At 33.1% G+C, this 20,340-nt stretch overlaps 1 protein-coding gene across 1 annotated transcript in view; it reads right to left on the bottom strand.

The window, feature by feature from the left end:
• UHRF2 (ubiquitin-like with PHD and ring finger domains 2, E3 ubiquitin protein ligase) overlaps window positions 1-20,340 on the bottom strand; it is a 74,597-nt gene that overhangs the window by 24,160 nt on the left and 30,097 nt on the right. The window contains exons 4-6 of the mRNA XM_004677652.2: window positions 16,029-16,247; window positions 2,853-2,962; window positions 1,257-1,443 (exon numbers count right to left, since the gene is read on the bottom strand). Of these exons, the coding sequence (XP_004677709.1) occupies window positions 1,257-1,443; window positions 2,853-2,962; window positions 16,029-16,247 (516 nt within the window). The remainder of the gene's footprint in view (window positions 1-1,256; window positions 1,444-2,852; window positions 2,963-16,028; window positions 16,248-20,340) is intronic.

Below are 20,340 nucleotides of genomic sequence, written 5' to 3'. Positions count from 1 at the left end.
CAGCGGGTGGGTCAGGAGAGGTCTGCCACACCATGTGGTCACCTCCGGGGCAGGCGGGAATCGAACTCATGTGGAAGCAGCTCCAGATTCTCAGTGCTGTGCTTTAACCCACTGTGCCACCAGGGAGGGCCAAAATTTTTTTCTTTTAACTTCAATTGGGCATTTTTTCCCCAGCCTCTTTTCTAATTTCTTATAGTTAACACTACTCAATAAAAGTACAGATACTTCATCGTCTTTGGTGCCTGGTTCTTTTTATTAACCTCACGTGTTAAATCTGGTCACCCACATAAAACATTCTGCTAGTATACAGTATATATAACCACTTAATACTATTTATATACTATTACAGGACATATTAAGTACATCTAAAATATGTGATAGAGGGGACCATCCTTCATCTGGACCATCCAGATGAAGTAATATTTAAGTGAAAACCTAAAGGATGGATATCATCCCAAATTTAAGCAAGGAGAGAGATGTTTCCAAGAATAGTTACATTTCTGTCAAGTGTAACACTGCACAGGAGAGAAAGAACATGCTTTATCTATCTAAGGAGGTGAAAATATTTAATCTGGCTTGAGTGCAGAGTACTTGTAGAAATGGAAGAGTAAAGTAGAAGAGATACTGCTAGAGAAAAACAAATAAAAAATATTGTGTTGGGCCCTGTAAGGTAACATAAAACCTTTGAATTAAAGAAGTAATATTAACAGATTTGTAAAAGAAAAGATTCTATATTGGAAAAGCAATTAGAGGGACTCAATAATGGAATTTGAGACTAGATTAGAAACTGTTGCAATAATCAAGAAGCCACTGGCTGTAAAATTTTAAGAACTTTAATGAACACTATCAAACTTCTCTGGACTTGACAACACCATATATTTTTAGAAATCCTACTTCTGGGCCTCCCTGGTGACATAGGGGTTGAGTCTTAGGACTATCAAAACACTGGCTGCAGCCTGAGTTCAATCCCTGGCCAGGGAGCTAACCCACATGGTGCAGCAAATCTCTCCTGTCTCGCCTGTTGCTCCCCTCAGCAGTTGTATTTTAGTAGGTTTGCCTACCAAATCCTTTGCCCATCTCTGGCCTACAACACCCCCCAGCTCCCAACCCCTGGCCTACACTCCAGTTCTTCTATGCATAAAAAAATAAACCACGAAATAAAAGAAAAAAAAAGAATGACTTTTCTGGTCATTCAAATACATATTTTACATTCAATTCTTAAGACAGTAATAATAAAAAGCGCCTGATAATCATACCAGTATTCCTCTTCAGGGACTTTGTCCAAAGGTGGATTCAGGCAGTAAATATGATAAGCCATATTACATTCATCACATAGAAGCTGCATGTTGGGTTCCTGTTTTCCACCACATATATGACAAGAACAAGAGTGACATTGCTTGTCTGGGTCTCCACCACAAGAGTCACATTCAGGGTCATTTTTCCCTATTAAGAACAAAATTATAGAAAGCCAGCCTTAAAATCACATTTGTACCTACAATCTTATAAAGAAATAAAAATAATCACTGAAGTCAGTAGCTCTTTCTTTCCTTTCTCTAATTTGTCACTGTTCCATATATAAACCATACTGATCTCAGTCCTAACTTTCTGAGTGATTACTGCCTGTTCTTGCTAATGAATAGAAGATTACAATTTTGTTCCACTTTGGCTAAGATAAATGTGCCAACATGTAAGTAATGGAAATATAACAGTCCTAAAATGTCACAGATTGATGTTTAGATTTTTGGTTTGAAGAATAATTTGATCAATGGTAGTGTGGCTAAAGCTCTGAAAGCATGTTTCTTTACGCATGAGCTTAAAATTATAGCTATAATGTGATTGGCACTGGGAAAAGAAAAGCTAACAAATAAATGCAGATATACTAAGAGTGGGAGAGAACAGAATGACACAAGAAAAACCAAGTCAATTTTGTTTTTCTACTGTGGTTTACTGACAGCACCTAAGCTATATAAACTAGGTTTACTTACCAAGTTACCTTTATTCCTAGGTTTTAATCATACAAATAATCAAATAAAAGTGGGCTTAATTCAGATACAGCTATATTAGCATTGATGCCCCAGAAAACGAGAATGGCCTACATTTGTAACATGGAAATCTACTTATTGATTTGTTAAAGGTTTTTTCTTATTCTAAACTGTACAACCGTTGTAAGAGCTTAGGCAGACCGTTTCTACTCTTAAGTATTTATTTTCAGAATATATTAGATATTGACACATGGTATATAGTCAATAGAGTATTCTCTGTAAAAAATTCAGAACTAAGAGGGTAAACACTATAATTCATTTGGAAAGACAGAAAAAAAAATACGTGAATGAAAGAAGTGACCAGGAATCTAGTACTGTAGCTTTGTCACTAACTAGCTCTATGACATTAAGCAAGTAAAATGTGTATAGTGAAGAGGCAGGGCTACATGCTAATGTTCTTATGATCAGATAAAACCTTACTTGTTACCTCTCAAAAATACAAGCCTCACCAACCATACTACTTTGACTCAGTGGTATAAAAATAAGTCATAGTATTAAAAATTAATTTTGTTAAGGGTAAGGCTACAAAATTACTTAAGTGGATCTTTTACTTGGATAGAACCTATAACAGGAAATAGCATGAACATGTCAATAACGTGCCAAGATCAGAAAATATTTCTTTGAGAACAAATTTTATCATTTGAGAAAAATCCATTAAACCAAAACTGATCTTAGATCAAAGCTGTTGTCTTGAAAATAAATTTGCATGATATACAGTTTGATACTTTTTAAAAAGTTAATCTCTGGTCAGTTAAAATGTCATTCATGTACACTATATATAGTCTCTAAGTTTACAAGAAAAATACATACTTAAAAACTTTCCATCTGCCAGTGAAAGAGGATGGGCTCCAGGTTTCTCGATCTTGAAGATTTCATTTACAAATGTTATTTGGCAGTCATTTAATTTTCCTTCCGAACCCCTGTTTGAAAAAGTAGAAAGGTTAACTTCTGCCAGAAAAATCTAAAGCATATGTAATTAATAATTAAAAGTCAGTTTTGAAATCCTCTGAACTTTTTCTATAAAATGGGAATATAGTTATTCCAATATCAGGAAAAGTTAAACCATGAAGAGCTAAAAGTCCAAATAAAGTATAACTTTAGTATTAAGAAGAAAGTTTAGAGGCTTTACTTAGTCTGGTAAGAAGATAGTTAAATGATTTGTAAATTAAATTTAAAGAGACAAATGATACTGTCAATTAAAAAGAAAAGCAAATATATTTCCAAAAGATACAGTAAGTTTATTGATAAGCCTTTCAAATACTAAGGCCTATTTTTCATTGAAACAATTTATACCTGTTGCATATTCTTCTAAGTTTTCTTCTATTATTATGAATTTGCATATTTCCCCTTTTAACTGTCAACTTTTGAATTATGTTTTTGATGCTACAATTTTATATATACAGATTCAGGATTCTTAAATCTTTTAATGAAATGTCTTTATCTTTAATAATACATTCTGAATCAAAAGTGTCTTTTTTTTTTTTAGTTTAACATTTGCTTGGTACTTCCATTTTTTCACCTTTTTTTCTTTAAGTTTTTAAGGTTATATATACACCAATACAGATATGAAAAGCTAAGTTTATACTTTAACCAATTACAAGGTACACATTCTTGTGATCACCAACCACAACAAAAGATAGGGCTGTAAGTTATCTCAGAAGACGACAACATCCTCTCTTTCAATCACAATCTCTACACTCCCTCCCAAGAGTAATATTTTGTTAATTTTCCTTCAGTTTTACCACTTATCATCTTAAAGATATGGTCACTGTGGCCTGTTTTACGGGCTCTCTAAGTTCCCATTTTTTTTCTCCCTTACAGTTTGTTGGGGGAGAGGGGGAACATTATTTGTCCTACAGTTTCCCAGTCTTGATATCGATACTGCACTCCCAAAGTATGTTTAAATAGTTTTTCTGTCATCTGGATTTCCAGTAATTTGGTAGTTGAAAGTGGAGCAAAGAAATCCTGACCCAGCACCTGTTTTGCTAATTAAAATTTATCTGGAATGTAGCAGCATTTAGTCATTTGTGTATTGTCTATGGATAGTTTTGTGTTACAAAGGCAGAGTTGTAGAGCTGTGACAGACCATGTGATTGCCAGTTTAAAAAAAATTACTCTCTAGAACTTTACAAAAACAAAATCAACCTTCACTCTAAATGCTTAATCAAATCTTACTTCATTTTTTGACAAAACTATTTATTAGTCTATTTCCACTACAAAGGACCTATAGTTGGTTTTTCCTGTGATGACAAAAGTTATAAATACTCAACACCTTTGTTTAGATTTATTAATTTACTGGGGATACTCCCTACTTGTTTATTTATGGTAATTCTATAAAGAGAAAATGGACCCCCTCTACTTGGTGACTCAATAGCATAGTTCACATAGCAAAAGTACTTTTAATGCTTTCTTTAGAAGTTTTTAAAATAAGTCTCTCATGTATTCTGTATGTAACCAATGTTTTTCTACATAAGTAGGAATTCACATACTTCAAGTGTTTCAATTCACTGTATTTTCCTTATCAGTGTTCAAATTGTCATCTTTTAGCTGTGTCATCTTCCTCTTGATCTCAAATTCTTCTGACAAGAATGCAGTAGTCTTTGCAGACTTAGTGTCCTCAATGAAACAAGAAGTTCCAAGTTTACCTTGTACATTTTCTGTCCCCAGTCTAGATTCAAAATCTCCAGGAAGTCTGATTTCTTTCAGGTAGAAATGATTTTTCGAGACCACAATTTAAGCACTAGAAAAGCTTATAGCAATTCTACTGTTCACTATAGGTTTTTTCCAGTGGACATAACAGCAAAATTTAGACATACATATTAATGTATACACGTATAAAAGACCTCATGAGTTCACTAGTAGTATGCTCAAATTCAGGACTAAAAGTATCCTTAAGTTCCTTTAGGAACCCTAATTCTCAAAGGCAAAGATACATGAAATTAGAATGTTAAAGTACGTATTTGATTTATCCCATATTAACATATAAAACAACCTTATCACTTGTCTTTATAATTACTTTAAAAAAGGTCAGTAAGATGTTCCCCTACATCTTATATCTGCAGTGTTAGATCATATGACCAATTCATGCTTTACTTTTCCCTTTGTATGTCACACCTTCAAGCTGTAAAAGTAGAAATCTTTTTTTAACATGATAAACATTAAACTGATAAAGTTCTCTTTATGTCAAACTCTCTTCATATCTCGATGGGGCCCAGTTCTCTAAAAGATTCCTCAGGAAGGATTTGAGAGTATAAAACTCTATCAATTTTTATAATTTAATGATTAATTTATCTCCAATCTTTATATGGAAGATCCATTTAGCAGAATTAGTTCATCTTTTCTTGACTCATGTATGTCTTTCTGAGATGCTTTCTTTTAAGGTGTCATACTGATTCCTTATTTTTTCTTCTAAATTTGTATGGAGTTAATATCAAAGCTTCTTTTATGGTTTTTTTTTGGTTAGTATTAATTTTCTTGAATAATTAGAGAGACGATTTTACTTAGTTTTGTCAATTCAATCACACTACAGAGTCCACAATTTTTTGCTGCCTTGTAGAAAAATATTAAAAACTATGAAACCAACAGAAAGCAGCTAAGTTGCTGAGGCCAAGGCTGAGAGTAATAGTGGAGACTATAATGTGCACAGTAACATTTTGGGGTGATGAGATGTTCTTTATCTTTACTATAGTGGCAGCATAGATATACATACTTGTCAGTATTCACTTAAAACACATAGTATATTCCTGTATGTAAATTATACCTAAAAAAATTACTGGAAAAAAGATAACATAGAAGCTTGCTTTCTGAAATCTCCTAGCACTATTCCCCTCCCCTATTTTTAACTGGACACATTTCCTTTGTCTTTATTGTCCCTATTCTACTGTTTGGATTGTATTCCCAGTATTTTCTACTGTCCTGGTATGGAGATTTAGTTGATCAAATTTGAGAATTCAGAGGACTCTAATTTTCTCAGACCTTACTCAAAAATCCTTGTACTTGTGCAAAACTGGCGTGCATATCTTTTCTATCTTTAGCTGCTTTATTAGGTTTCTATTGTTCCATAACAAATCACTCAAAAACTGGCAGCTTAAAACAAGAATTACCTCAGTTTTTGTGGATCAGGAAATTGGGAGCAGCTTAGCGGGGTAGTTCTGGCTCAAGATATCTCTTGAGGTCTCAGTCAAGCTGTTGGTCAGTGCTGCAGTCTCATCTAATGGCTCAACTTGGGGAAGGCAGACAGGCTGTCTGAATCCTCACAACACAGCTGATGGCTTCTCCCAGAGGAAGTGATCTGAGAGAGCCCAAAATGAAGCTTCAATGTTTTCATAACTCTATCTCATAAGTGGTGTATCATCATTCCTGCCATATTCTGCTGATTACATAGACCAACTCTAGTAAAACACGGAAGGGAAATATGCAAAATACAAGTACTAATTAAGTAGGAATCACTAGAGGTCATCTGGAAAATGGCCACCACAGTGTTATTCTCAAAATTTCTGAGCTAATTTATTATTTTGGAGTTGGAGTTCTGGGATCATCATTTATTCTGTAGTGACTTTCTCCACTCTCTTGCAGTCACTAACATCACAAAGGTCTTCAGTTTTTTGCTTATCCCACCAGCTAGTTTGGTGTTAGTGAGGGATAACATATCACCTTAAATGGTTTTAGATGTTACCCTTGAATTTTTGGTTTAGATATTTTATTTGCTGTTTTATATTAAAATCTAAGGAAAATGAAACTATACTTTCATCATCTTCCCAGAATTCCAACCATTCTTCTATTTTCAGTGTCTTGGTATCATATTTAATGAATCAGTTATAAATAGCATATGGGTTTTATATTTAGCCTGTTATCTGTTTTTAATTTTAATATTTAGTCCACATATAATTGACAGATTGGCTGAGATATTTGAGTTTACTCCTACCATTTTACTTTGTTTTCTATTTTATCTGTCTTTTTGTTTCTTTTATTTTGTCCTGACTGCTTCTCTTGGATTATTCTAAATCTAATATTCCATTTCTACTTGATTAACTTGCAAGTAATTTATGGTGGAACTTAAGGGACTGTATCATGTAAACTAATCAATCAATCTTTTTAAACTTACTTTCATTAATTCCTTCATCACTCAAGAATAGCAGAGCTCAGCCTTAAGACCTGATATTTTTGCATAGCTGTCACGCATTTTTATTTTAAACATATTTTAAACTTCACTATTAATGTTTTAGGGAGTCTATTTGTACTTTCTTTGTTCTTAACTCTTTCCTATATGTCCATGTTTCTGAGTTCACCTTCCTTCTGCTTAGAGAACTCCCTCAGTAGTTCTTTTAGTGCTGGTCTTTGGATATCGATTCTCTCTGGCATGACTTTATAGGATATTTTAATTAGAAATACTTGTCTAAGTTGATAATATTTTTATCTTTGTTTTCATATGCCATTTCATTGTGTTCTACCTTACAATATTTCTGATGAAAACTCAGTAGTCTCCTTTGTCTTTAGTTTTCAGCAGCTTTATTGATGTCATTGTGTTTTCTTTATATTTACCCTGCTTAAGTTTTACACAACTTCTTCAGTCTTGGCTGATATTTTTTATCTGTTTCAGAAAATTCTAACTATTATATTTGCAGGTACTGTTTTCAACCTATTCTCTCTCTCTCTTTTTTAAGTAACAATACATACCTTTTCACTAAATCCTACTATTTAACAGTCTTTTCTGTTTTTTCCACTGTTTCCGCTGGGATATTTTCTTATACTTGTCTTTCAGCTCACTAATCCTATCTTCCATTATATCTTATGTACTATTAAACAACTTTTCTAGAAATTAATTTCAGAAACAGTATTTCCCAGTTCTGGAGTATCTATATTATGATTTTATAGATTTCAACTCTCAGTTAACTTTTTTCAACTATTTTCTCGACTATATTAATCATAATTAGTCATGCATCACTTAACAATGGCGTTATATTCTGAAAATGCATTGTAAGGAGATTGCATTGCTATACAATACTATAGAATGTAGTTATATAAACCTAGATGGTATGGCTTATTACTGTATGCCATAGCCTACTGGTATCTCCCTTGTATATGCAGTCTGAAATTGACCCAGGACTATACTTTAAAGTCCCTTTATGACAACTTAAATCATCAAGGTTACCTGTGAATCCATTCTTATTGTTTTTTCTTCTTGTTCTTGATTATGTAGCCTACTTTTTGTTTTCTTTATAGCATAGTATTTCTGGCACTATGTTGGACAGTATATATAAAACATTAGAGGGTTCAGATGTTATAGAACCTTCCTTCTGCTGAGATACAGTGGTGGTTTACATTTGAATCAGCAACTGTACTGAGGGAAGACTGGTTTACAGCCTTGGAAGGTTTTGCATGCCTGTTTGCATAATCCATCCACTACTTTCAGCTAAGCGCTTTTTTGTGTGCATTCTGTATAATCACTGCATAATACCAATGATTGTAAAATATAAACTTGCCTTTTCATACTGCTGAAAATTCTACTCCGCTTCTAACTTGGCATGTTTAGCTTCCCACTTAATAGCCAAAGTCCTAGTAGGAAAACAGGATATATACTTGAAGCATCCCAAATATCTGCCAAAAGTTCTTATTTCTGTCCCCATTTTGTCTCCAGTTGCTCTGTAGATTTGCATTGCATCCATAATTAGCAAAGTCTCCAGAGCAAAAAGCAACTATAAAATTCAATTGCTTTCTAACATTCTTCCCTTTTCAGAGTTATAATTCCAGTAGTCCACCTTGCTTCTCTGCTACTTTCAAACATGATGAATGAATTTAATCTGGCTATTCTAGTTCTTCTAAGTAAGAATATTGATCTAATGCCAGCTATTTATTCCATCCTACCTGGAAACACAAACCTCCCATCACTTCTTTAAGTGTCTCAATAAATGTCATAGAGAGCTTTAAAACAAAAAACATCTTTTCATCTATTTATTATTTTTAGTTGAAAATTCACCATACCCCCTACAAAAAACTGATGTCATACATGATAAACTGTAAGTGGCCAATTCCTTCAAGAAATATTATTTTTCACTGAATCTAATAATCAACGATTGTAAAACACATTTTCTTATATACTGCCAAAACATAAATAGGCCCACCATAGGACAATCTAAAAAGAAACCAGAAATAAAGTTGCAACACCAAATAAAAACCAATACCTATAAGACACATTATTTTATAAAACCTTAAGAAAAGAAGGCTGAGATGAGGTGTCTAAAAAGGACCCTCAAATAAAACCAAATGACTTCTTTAATAGAGAAAGGTAAAGGGGAAATGGACCACCTTGCAGAAAGAATGGAAAATATATATTCCTGTTTGAATAAGGAGAAAGAACATCCCCTAGAAGTTGAACTGTAAGGTATGGCTCAATCAGGTTTGCAGATAGGTTTCACACTACCAGCATGGTCTAAAACAGTTCTAACAGATAATTAATTCCAATTTAGATGAGACCATAAGGTGATTATCAGAAATAAACTCAAGTCTCTGAAAGAACCCAACATAGTCACTCGAGTCACTGCCAATTTTAAGATACAACTTCAGGCCCTCCCTGGTGGTGCAGCGGGTTAAAGCACAGCACTAAGAAGCTAAAACCACTTCAGCATGCGTTTGATCCCTGCCCTGGAGGTGATCCATATGGCATGGGTACAGACCTCTCCTGACACTCCCGTTGCTTCCCTTCAGCAGTGTACTTTGTCAATCTGCCTACTCACTCTGCTAGAACTCTGTCGCTAGTAAATCTTCTCACTGCCCCTGCACCTCTGGCCTGTACCCCAGTTCTATATGTATAAATAAATATATCTTAAAAAAAAAAAAAAGATACAACTTCTGAGATGTTAAAACATGAAAAGCTGTTAATATCAAATTCTACAAAGTATAATATTTACAATGAATTTTCATTGTAACAGTGTTCAGAATAGGATCTGGAAAAAGCAACAAACAAAAATTAAGGGATTACCATTCTAGTGGTATGACAGACAGAATAATGGAACTAATAGATGCCCATGTCCTGAGCCCAGGAATCTGGCAATGTATTAGCTAATATGGCAAAAGAGACATTACAGAATGATTACATTAGTGATTTTTGAATTAGGAGGATTATTCAGGAGGATAATAGGAGGATAATCACAGAGGACCTTAAAAATGGAAAATGGGAGAAAAAAGTTTGATAGAGTTGTAACAACAAAAGAGTCAGAGATGCAACATTGTTGGCTCTTTAAATGAAGGACAATGGGCTAAGGAATTGTGAGGACTCTAAAATCTGGAAAAGGCAAAGAAATGGATTCTCCATTAGTGTTCCTCTGCTCACATTTTAATTTTAGTCCAGTGACAATCATGTCAAACTGACCTACAGAACTGCAAAAAACTATGTTTTATCGTGAAAGTCATTAAGTTGTGGTAATTTGTTGTAGCAACAACAGGGATCTAATATAAATGGGGCAGAAGAAATAAGTCAGGTGATAATACAATATAGAAAAATTTGGGTAAAGGAGAATTAAAATAATCTATGCCAGATATGTGGGTATGACTTTAAGTACTGTAGTCAAGAAAGGTCTTTTTTGAAGTGATTAAAAAAAAAAAAGATTTATTTATTTATGCATATAAGACCTGGGGTGTAAGCCAGAGGGCTATGTGGGGGATGGTGGTGAGAGGATTCAACAGAGACAATGGGAAGCAAAACAGGCGAGACAGAAGAGGTCTGCTGCACCATGTGGGTCACCTCCTTGGCTGGGGATCTAACTCATGCTGCAATGGCTGGTGATAGCTTCATAGTGCTGAGACTTAACCCCCGGGCCACCAGGGAGGCCCTTTAAGTGATGTTTGAACAAAGAATTGAAACAAGAGACAGAGCAAGCTAATGAGTATTTGTGTGAGACATATCAAGCTGAGGGAACAGCAAATACAAAGGCCCTGCAACACCATCATGCTTCCATAATTAAGCAACATTAGGATGCCAATACAGTTGGAATACAGTGAGTTTTGACATGATGGATTCCAAATTATACTCTGTAAGAAAGTTGCATTCAATATTACTAAAGATATTTCATGATAAACAAGTACAGATAAAATTTAGTAAGTAAATAAAATCTAACAAAAGTGACCCTGAAACTAAGAATATCCATTGCTTTAGTAAGTTTAAATTTTCTTCTTGTCATAGGATTATTTCAAATTCTATTTTACATGAATATCTAAACTAGTATGACTTCAGGTTATATTAACTATCATATACATTATAATAGCAAGTAAACAAATTATTTTGAAGAGTTGATTTAAACCTAAAACTTTTGTTTTGAATTTTCTTGAAAGCTATTGTACAAATAGACTATGACAAGTTATAAAATAGAATTTGATAACTAGAATTACAGACAGTTCAAGCATATTTACTTTTTGGTACTCACAAATTAAAAACAGAAACAAGCATGAACTTTAACTCCAAGTTCCCTTATCAAATCTCCAAGGCAGATAAAAAATCATGTCCTCTATTTGCTTCTTCCTTTGCACCTTCAATACAATAGAGAGGGTCAAAGCTGAAGATTAGTACTTTGCAAAAGTCTAACAAAACTGATAAACCTCCGGTGAGAGTGATTAAAAAAATCACAAACTAAATTCAGGACTAAAAAAGGGGCATCATAAGAAAGACTATACAAATTAAGAAATGATGCTACCCAACTAACATATGACACTAAATAAAAATTTAGGTAAAATCCACAAGTGCCTATGAAAGTAATCCTATTTCAAGAAGAAACAGAAAGTCTCAATTGTCATATGATCATTACAGAAATTGAATCACTCTTTAAAAAAAATTCTTCCCATGAAGAAAAGTCAGTCCTAGAGGATTTTACTGGAAGGTTCTTCTGAATAGTCAAGACAAGGGCACAAACTCCCACATAAGACAGAAAGAGAATATCCCACTTAATTATTTTATAAGATCAGCATAATTTTTGAATGGTAGGTTGGCAGTAAATTAATATGCAAATTTTATTCATTAACACAAATGCAAAAATCCCATGCTATCTAGACAACCAAAGCCAGTAAAGCACATCTGAGAAATACTTGTATCAAACATTATCATTATTAGTGAAATTTTGAAAGCATTTTCTTACAGATCAAAGGGAAAGAGATGCCTTCTATTATCACTTCCTTTCAACAATGTACTGAAATTCAGCTGGTGAATAAAGAGAAAGAAATCAAAGGAAAAAAACAGAAAATGTCCTAATTCACAGATGATCATAATCATAAAAATTCGAGACCACCTGATGCGAATTAAAATTAGTACATCTAGCAAGCCTATTGGATCCAAGATCTAAGGTTATTTGTATACCAATAACAAAGAGTAAAATGAAGTTAAAAACAACATATACAATAACAAGTGTTGCCTAAGATTAAATAAAGATAATAGACACATAAGGTCAGCTCTCTCAAGAGAATTATATCAGGTTAAATGATATAACCAACAAAGTTCAAGTATTTTGAACTTACAAGAACATTTTGTATCATTGAAGTTAAGAAAAATTTGGGGGGAAAAAAAAAGAAGAAGAACATGTTAAAGACCAAAATAAGCAAAGTGAATCACATTCATGGGTTAGAGTCAATGCAATACCTATCAAATTCTATTTTTTTACCTATCAAATTCTATTTTTTTTATAATTTGGCAATCACGGATGACTGGAAAATTCAAATGAAAGTACACAGCGCTATGAACTGAGAAGAACAAGAAGAAATCTGCTTTCATGAAAGCATATAACTTATAAGAATACACAAAGCAGACCAATGCTACAGAATAGAAATCAAATATAAAGATATTTGACATGCGGTGATATTGAAGACCATGAAAAGAAAAATGGGCATCTTAATAAGGTTTTTACAAAAATATTCATATGTATCAAGCCCTTACCTCACACTATATACAAATCAAACCCTCAGATTACATTGTACGCAAAAAATTACCAAGTTTATTATTAAAGATCTAAAGAAAAGCAAAACCACAAATTTTTTTTATAAGCAATAAAGACTATTTTCTGAGTAGGGAAATCTTCCCAGCAACCTCCATATTCTGATATATAATTGCTATATAACAACTGTACAAGTTTAAGGTCTACAACATAATGACAGATGAATAGAGACAAATGAATGCCACAATTAATTCAGCTAATATCTATCACCTCAGTGTTACATTTTTCTCTCTTGGGATCTTTTAAGATTCTCTCTCCAAGAATTTTCAATCTATAATACAGTATTACTAACTATGGTCACCATGCTATATGTTATACCCCCAGAACTTACATATTTTATAACTGAATTTTCGACCAACTTCATTACACACACACACACACACACACACACACACACACACACACACACACGATTTCTTAAACAAGAAAGAAAGTATAAACCTAAGGGAGAAAATATGATAAATTCAACCACTTAAAATTAAAAATATTATTCAAACATACAGAGAAAATTCATAGAACTGGAAAAGAAGGCATTTTTCTCTACATGTAAATACATCGGTCACATCTCTACAATTAGAACTAAAAATCAGTAAGACAGACTACCCAACTAACAATAATAAAACACCAATATTTGGAGCAAGGCCCTCAAAAAATTACCCAAATTGCCAATAAACTAAGAAAAAAGCTGTCAATCTCATTAGTTGTCAGGAAGATGCGAATCAAAACCACAAAGGCCTTTTATTTTTATTTTATTTCATACTTACGTGATTTTCAAAGGCTCGAGCTAACAAAATTAATCATGGATGAGAATTCAAAGCAATGAAAACTCCTAATACTGCAGTGTAAGTGTAATTTGTCTGAATCACTTAAATATTTGTGCTAGCTACTAACATTGAAGATACATAGGTTTTCCAACCCAGCAATTCTACCCCTAGATAATATGTGCCCTGTAGAAACTAATAAGCACTGGGGCACAGAACAAGAATATCATGGCAACAATGTTTATAATAGCCCCAAATTATCCCTAAATAGCAGAATACAGTTATGCTTTCTCTGATCATTTTTCTACTCTTCTAGTCAGGGATAAAGAATTCTAATCTTGAAAAAAATTCCCACTTATCAGTAACACTGGCTCATTTTTGGTTCTTGTGTTCCTAGCATGTTTAACAAAAACTTAAATAACAGAGAACATAATACTTTATAAGACAGTGTATTTTACAGTTGGAGTAGCTATTACACTATCATTCGATGAGTCAATATTTGCCTATCTGTAATTTCCACTCACTCTTAGTTCTAGTCCTAAAAGTCAGATAGTCTAATCTAACTGTACCTTTGAACATTTTTAAAATATTGTGTGTGTGTGTATGTGTGGTGAGGGCAATGATCTGAGTCCTGGTATTTCTTATGTCCTCTACTCATGTATCTAATATATAGGTTCCCTAGATTACCAATTTATATAAGTGCCTTCTCCTTTTCTTCTTCATAATTTATTTCTTTATCAAAATTTCAAGTAGCTCAGAAGTCTGAAATTCACTTATATCTGACAAAAGTATCACACTTCTGTTGGCAGCAAGTTCAGAAACCATTTTCTAAATTATAAGCCATTTTTGGCACCTTACAGAATTCTTTTTCTTAGGAATCAGTACACTTTTTCCCAGGAAGGGTCTAAGAATAAACAGATTAAGCTTGGCAAGCCAGATAGTTTCAACTACAACCATTCAACAATGCTGTTAAATACAAAAACAGTTGTAGATAATACATCCATGGACATTGCACCAATAGACCTTTCTTTCCATAAAAACAGGCAGCCAATAGTCTGTAGTTTACTGAACCCTGCTTTATATTGTTAACTATAAGCAGATGCTTGACCTTAGATTTATCACTGTTATAACAGATATACTATATCCCATTATATACATATGTATTAGATTACTATATGCATTCTATGCAATAACCCAATTATTCAGATCTTGACAATAATATTGGCTTGATGGCTTTCCTGATGTAAAATTAAAATGTCAGGCTCATTCTAGAATCTGTTAACACTCAATAGAACAAATGTCCTTCTAAGAATTCATTCCAAAGAAAATGCATATGGACATTATTTATAACAAAGACTAGAAACAAGTCAACAGGCTTTTGTAAAAAAGGTAGTTTAGTGACTATTTGTCCAATAAATTTTATTCAAAAGACCCAGATCCAGAACTATGGCATTAATATTTGTCTACATATAAAAAAGATAGCTGTGAAATAATTCTTAGTACTATCTATAACACTGGAGAGAAACATCTGAAAGAATTACTTAAACAACTAATGATAAAAATAGCTGAGTGACTTGGTATTGGGCAAATATTTCACATTTTCTGAATGTCTTCATTAAGTTGACTGTGTTCTGTAAGTTAAAGTTAAAGAAAAAATTATGAAGACAAATTTCAGCTAGTCATGTAAGCTTAGCAGACAGTTCATTTGATGAGACATTCACTGCTAGATAAGCAATATTATTTCAAAGATGCTTCCAAACAGTATTATCAACCTTAAAGTAGCAATGGAGATTTAAGGACTACTCATGATAAAAAAATTCCCAAGAATGTATTAAAAAGTTCTACTTCAGGGCCCTCCCTGGTGGCGCAGCGGGTTAAGGCACTGCACTGAGAAACTAAAGCCACTTCTATATGAGTTCGATCCCCGCCTGCCCTGGAGGTGACCACATGGCATGGCAGACCTCTCCTGACCCGCCCGCTGCTCCCCTCAGCAGTGTACTTCATCGATCTGCCTGTTCTGCTTCCTGCTCTGTCTCTGGTGAATCCTCTCACCCTCCGCGTCTCTGGCCTGTACCCCAGTTCTGTATGAATAAATAAATAAATCTTAAAAAAAAAAAAAAAGGTTCTACTTCAGTGTGAAAATGCCCATCTTTGACAGATTCCATCCTTTTTTTCTCATAATCATGTGCTGAACACCTCAAAATTACAATCCTTAATTCAGAAATAAGTGGTATCAGTGAAGAGACTCTTACCCCAAGAAAATATTCACATGAAGTTCTTTTTTAGTCCTTGAGATTGTCTTCAATGAGGTAATTTCTGCATCAAACCAGAATCCTCTATCTTTAGGACTTTCTACATTGTAATTAACCATTACCACATCGCCGATATTTAATTCACTCCATTTCAAATTGGTTCTAGCTCGTGGTCGAAGATCCTTGACATTGATTTCTACAGTACCACTTTCTGGATATCTAAGGGAAGACAAAGAGAATAATCACAGGACATTGTTTATGATTACTGTTAATGTACATTAAAAGTTAATTTTCAAAGTTAATCATGTAGGAGGAAAGTACAACAAATTACAGTTTTTAATAAATAGTAGGAACACATCATTCTAACCTCTCCCCTGAATTTTGATACCTACATATTGCTTTCTATAATGTGAGCAAGAACTTTCTCCCTACTCCTTCTAGGCCTTTGAGATGTGGCTCTCTTCATGGCTCACAGAGGACATTATCTCGCAAGTATTCACCCCAAACTAAAAAAAATCACTATATCTCATCTACTTTGAGCAAGCTACTACTTTAACTCTAGAACATGCTATGTGTAATATCCACCTGGGTAAGTATTACTGGTGTCATTTGGATATGCTGAATGAGAAATTATGTAATTCTCAATGACACTTAAAGTAAATGACATACATTCATGACCTTTAACTGCCAGAGTGAACAATTTTTAACTCAGTAAGTCATTCTGGCTTAGAGTAGTTTAAAAAGTTCTTGCTCCCCATTTTATTAACCCATTTAAGAATGACTACTAGGACTAGATATTGACCGTTCTGAATTTTGAAACCAATTCATCAAGTTCTGCCACTTGCTTTATGCACAATATTCTTATTTTCTAATAAACTTGGTGTCCTTCAAAAGCCTACTTTATTTCAGGAAGAGAGAAGATTCTGGTTCTTATATGTAACAACCCCCTAGCAATGGCAATGAATAAATGAATGAATAAATAAATATCTGAAAGTGGAGCCATGTGAAAGAGTTCTACTGAGTCTTTATTTGTATTTCTAAAGTAAGCTTGGATAAACCTAAGCCTGAACAGGAAGATTCCTTAATTTTTAGGTATAGCTCCTTGGGGCCAATAGACTGATAACAGCAATGTAGTAGTCCACAGTGGTTTCTATAAAATCAAGATCAGTTGTCTAAAATTTTGTATGGTAGTAGGGAATAAGAAAATGAGTTCTTTACTATCTGGCTACCACATTTAGAAAGCTGAATCTATTGGGGTAGGTCAAACTACAATAGCAGTGGTTTTCAAGTGTGGGCCCCAAACTAGAAGCATCAGCATTATCTGGAAATATGTTAAAAAAGCAAACTCTTGGGCTCCACTTCCAATCTACTGAGTCAGAAACTCTAGGAATAAGACATACAATAGCAATCTCTGTTTAGAGCTCCTTCTCAGTGACTCTAAATTATATTCAAAGTTCACAGTTTACAGTTATCAGAGTAACACAAGAATAATTAAGTATCACAGCCTAGTACATCTATATTAGCAAAGTAGAAGCTAAAGGAAGAACACATTAATCATTAACCAAATTCGTTGTTTGTGCAAAATCTACATGGGTCTAATAACTAAAAGCTACTCTAGCAGTTAGCTTTAGTTTTTTCTTAAACAACAACTATGGAAAAGCCTAGTATTCTCAGTGTAGCTAATTTATTTAGAATATTAATATCCTGGGTGGGATCTTTGGTCAACCACTAATTTAATCAAGTCTCTTCAAATGTTAGTTGGAAAAAATAATCTAAGGATTGTCAAAGATGTACCCTTTCAGTGCCACAAATCCCTTCTACTGTTAAGTCTTTCAAATTACCATTCAAAGTCTGTTTGGCTAGTAAGTGAAGAGAAGGCAGTTTAACCCTAAGAAAAGACTTCAGTCATCACATAACTTTAACATAGAAAAATTACATGATACTGGTTCAAAAATTAAGCTTTGGAACTCATTCTATATCTAAAGTCCTGTGAAGAAATACACACTCTAGAAAGACCCAATACTTGGTAGTTTAAACGTTCCCACTGTCCTCAACAGTTTCTTTAAAAATTTTTTAAAATACATTTCCTTCAATTTATATGACAAGATTTTAAATCCTTTATTATCCTCATGTCTTCACTTGAGTTCTATTTTCAGTAAGCCTGGATTTAATTTTCTTTTAGCTTCTTGATACTGTATATCCTTAAGGAGCTCACTAACCTTCTGTCTCCTGTGTAAAATGTACCTAATGGTTACTAATTGTACCTTATATGGTTGTTTTCATAATTAAAATAAGAAGACTTGCAAAGTGTTCAAACAACATATGATGTGATAAATGTTAGTTAATATGTTGTTACTGCTACAGAAATAGTCTAAAATTGTAAATTTTCTAATCTAAATTGTCTCAATTTTTTAAGGCCCTTCTTATGGCCTTAAATGGTCAAAAAACCATTCTTTTAGATATGATACCTTTTCAGCTATAATGTGAAATTATATTCTGACATGACATATTATTGTATTTTAACATAGCAAAAAATTACATTTAAATAGTAAAATATTTTCTATTTATTTGTCCAAGTTTATAAAAAGTCGATACCAGGTATGGAAATATATTAAACAAAGTAGAGAATTTAAACAAAGTGCTGAAATTGTATATAAAACCATGTTTATTGGAGAGAAAACATAATAAATCAATCCATACATAAAAACAAGAGAATTTAAGCTACGATACTCTAGAACTAAATCTGTATGATTTCAGAACAAAATTATATAGCAGAGTATATGTGTATATACTTTATGTATACAATAAGTCTATAAAAGATAATCCATAAAAATGAAGTACACTTCTCTAATTCCAGCCAAAGAGATGTTAAATTGTATGCAAGAAAACATAAAGGGTACATAAAACTAGTGCTGCTTAAGTCAATACCATGCCAGCGCCTCCCATGTCACTGCTATTCTTCACCTATATATCTTACTTCCACATACAAAAACAACATAAAAACTCTCTCATTTTCCTCTTCTTGTTCATATATTTGTTTTAGAAGCACCACAAATTCACATTCAAGATGGAGCTCCCATCCTGTAATCTAACTGATTTTCAGTATCCTCTAAAGAAACTTATTAATCATCCCAATTTCTCTAATTCTTTTACCCACTCAGTTCTCCTTAACACTTCTTTGATATAACTATATCCCTAGCAAGTATCTGCATATTGAGACTACTATTGAGATCCAACACATCTCCCTGACTCTAGTAACACCTTGCAATCCATATAATACTTTTACCAAAGATTCCCTCTCTTTCTTTTTTATTTTACATCATTCTTCACTTTTTTTTTTTATCTCAGTTGTAATCCCCATGGGCTTCCCACCACCAGTTTTGCCAAAGATTCTGAAACACAGATCTATTTAAAAAATTTTATTAAATTATATAACTATCTACTCATAAGCTGTGGGAAAACAAATATTCTCATATATTGTTGATGGGAATACAAAGTGGAACTGTGGCTTATGGAGAGGAATTCAACCTTAGTCATGAAAATTGCCTACAAATTTACTTTTTCCTCTAGGATTCTACTTATACACAAATATAAATCACAAAGGTCCCCATGAAAAGTCACATACATAAGCCTTTTTATAGCTATAAGCCTTTCATTGCTATATTACTCATAATGGCAGGATTAAGGAATAAAATCAAGTGTCCACAAAAGAAAACCACTTAACATAGGGGTATAACTATATAATAGAATTATTATGCCCTATAAAAAGGAATATGCTATATGACAAATGCTTGGGGTGATATAAATGAAGAAATATTAATTGAAAAGAGCAAGAGGAAAACAAGTGTATAATGTGCCACACTCTAGTTAATGAGTGTGTATAAATACATATACACACATTGCATGTGTAACTAGTATAGTTACTACATGTATATTTTTATATAGAGGTAAGAAATGGCAGAGGAACAAATCTCATTTTAGAAATTTAACAGACATGTAATGCTTCAATTAATTATTAAAAGCAAAATTAACAAAATATATGGAATCCCTCTCACACAAAAGCATAATGAAACAAAAGTAACAGAACAAATTGGACGCATACACAGAGGGGAATTACAAATGACTTCAAAATAGACTAAATTAACTATATACCTCTAACAGCTTTTCTTAAGAACATAAATATTTTTTAAACATGCATCAACTTTTCATTAACCATAGTTTTGGGTAATATTTAGTAATACTAGTCTAAAAGCACCAGATAGAGTAAAGGAAATCAGTGGTATTATAAAGTTATGATTTTCAATGAAAGAAA

Source organism: Condylura cristata, unplaced genomic scaffold, assembly GCF_000260355.1.
Source record: "Condylura cristata isolate star-nosed mole 26May11 unplaced genomic scaffold, ConCri1.0 scaffold00006, whole genome shotgun sequence".
Lineage (NCBI taxonomy): Eukaryota > Metazoa > Chordata > Mammalia > Eulipotyphla > Talpidae > Condylura > Condylura cristata.
This window is presented reverse-complemented; position numbering and strand designations above follow the sequence as displayed.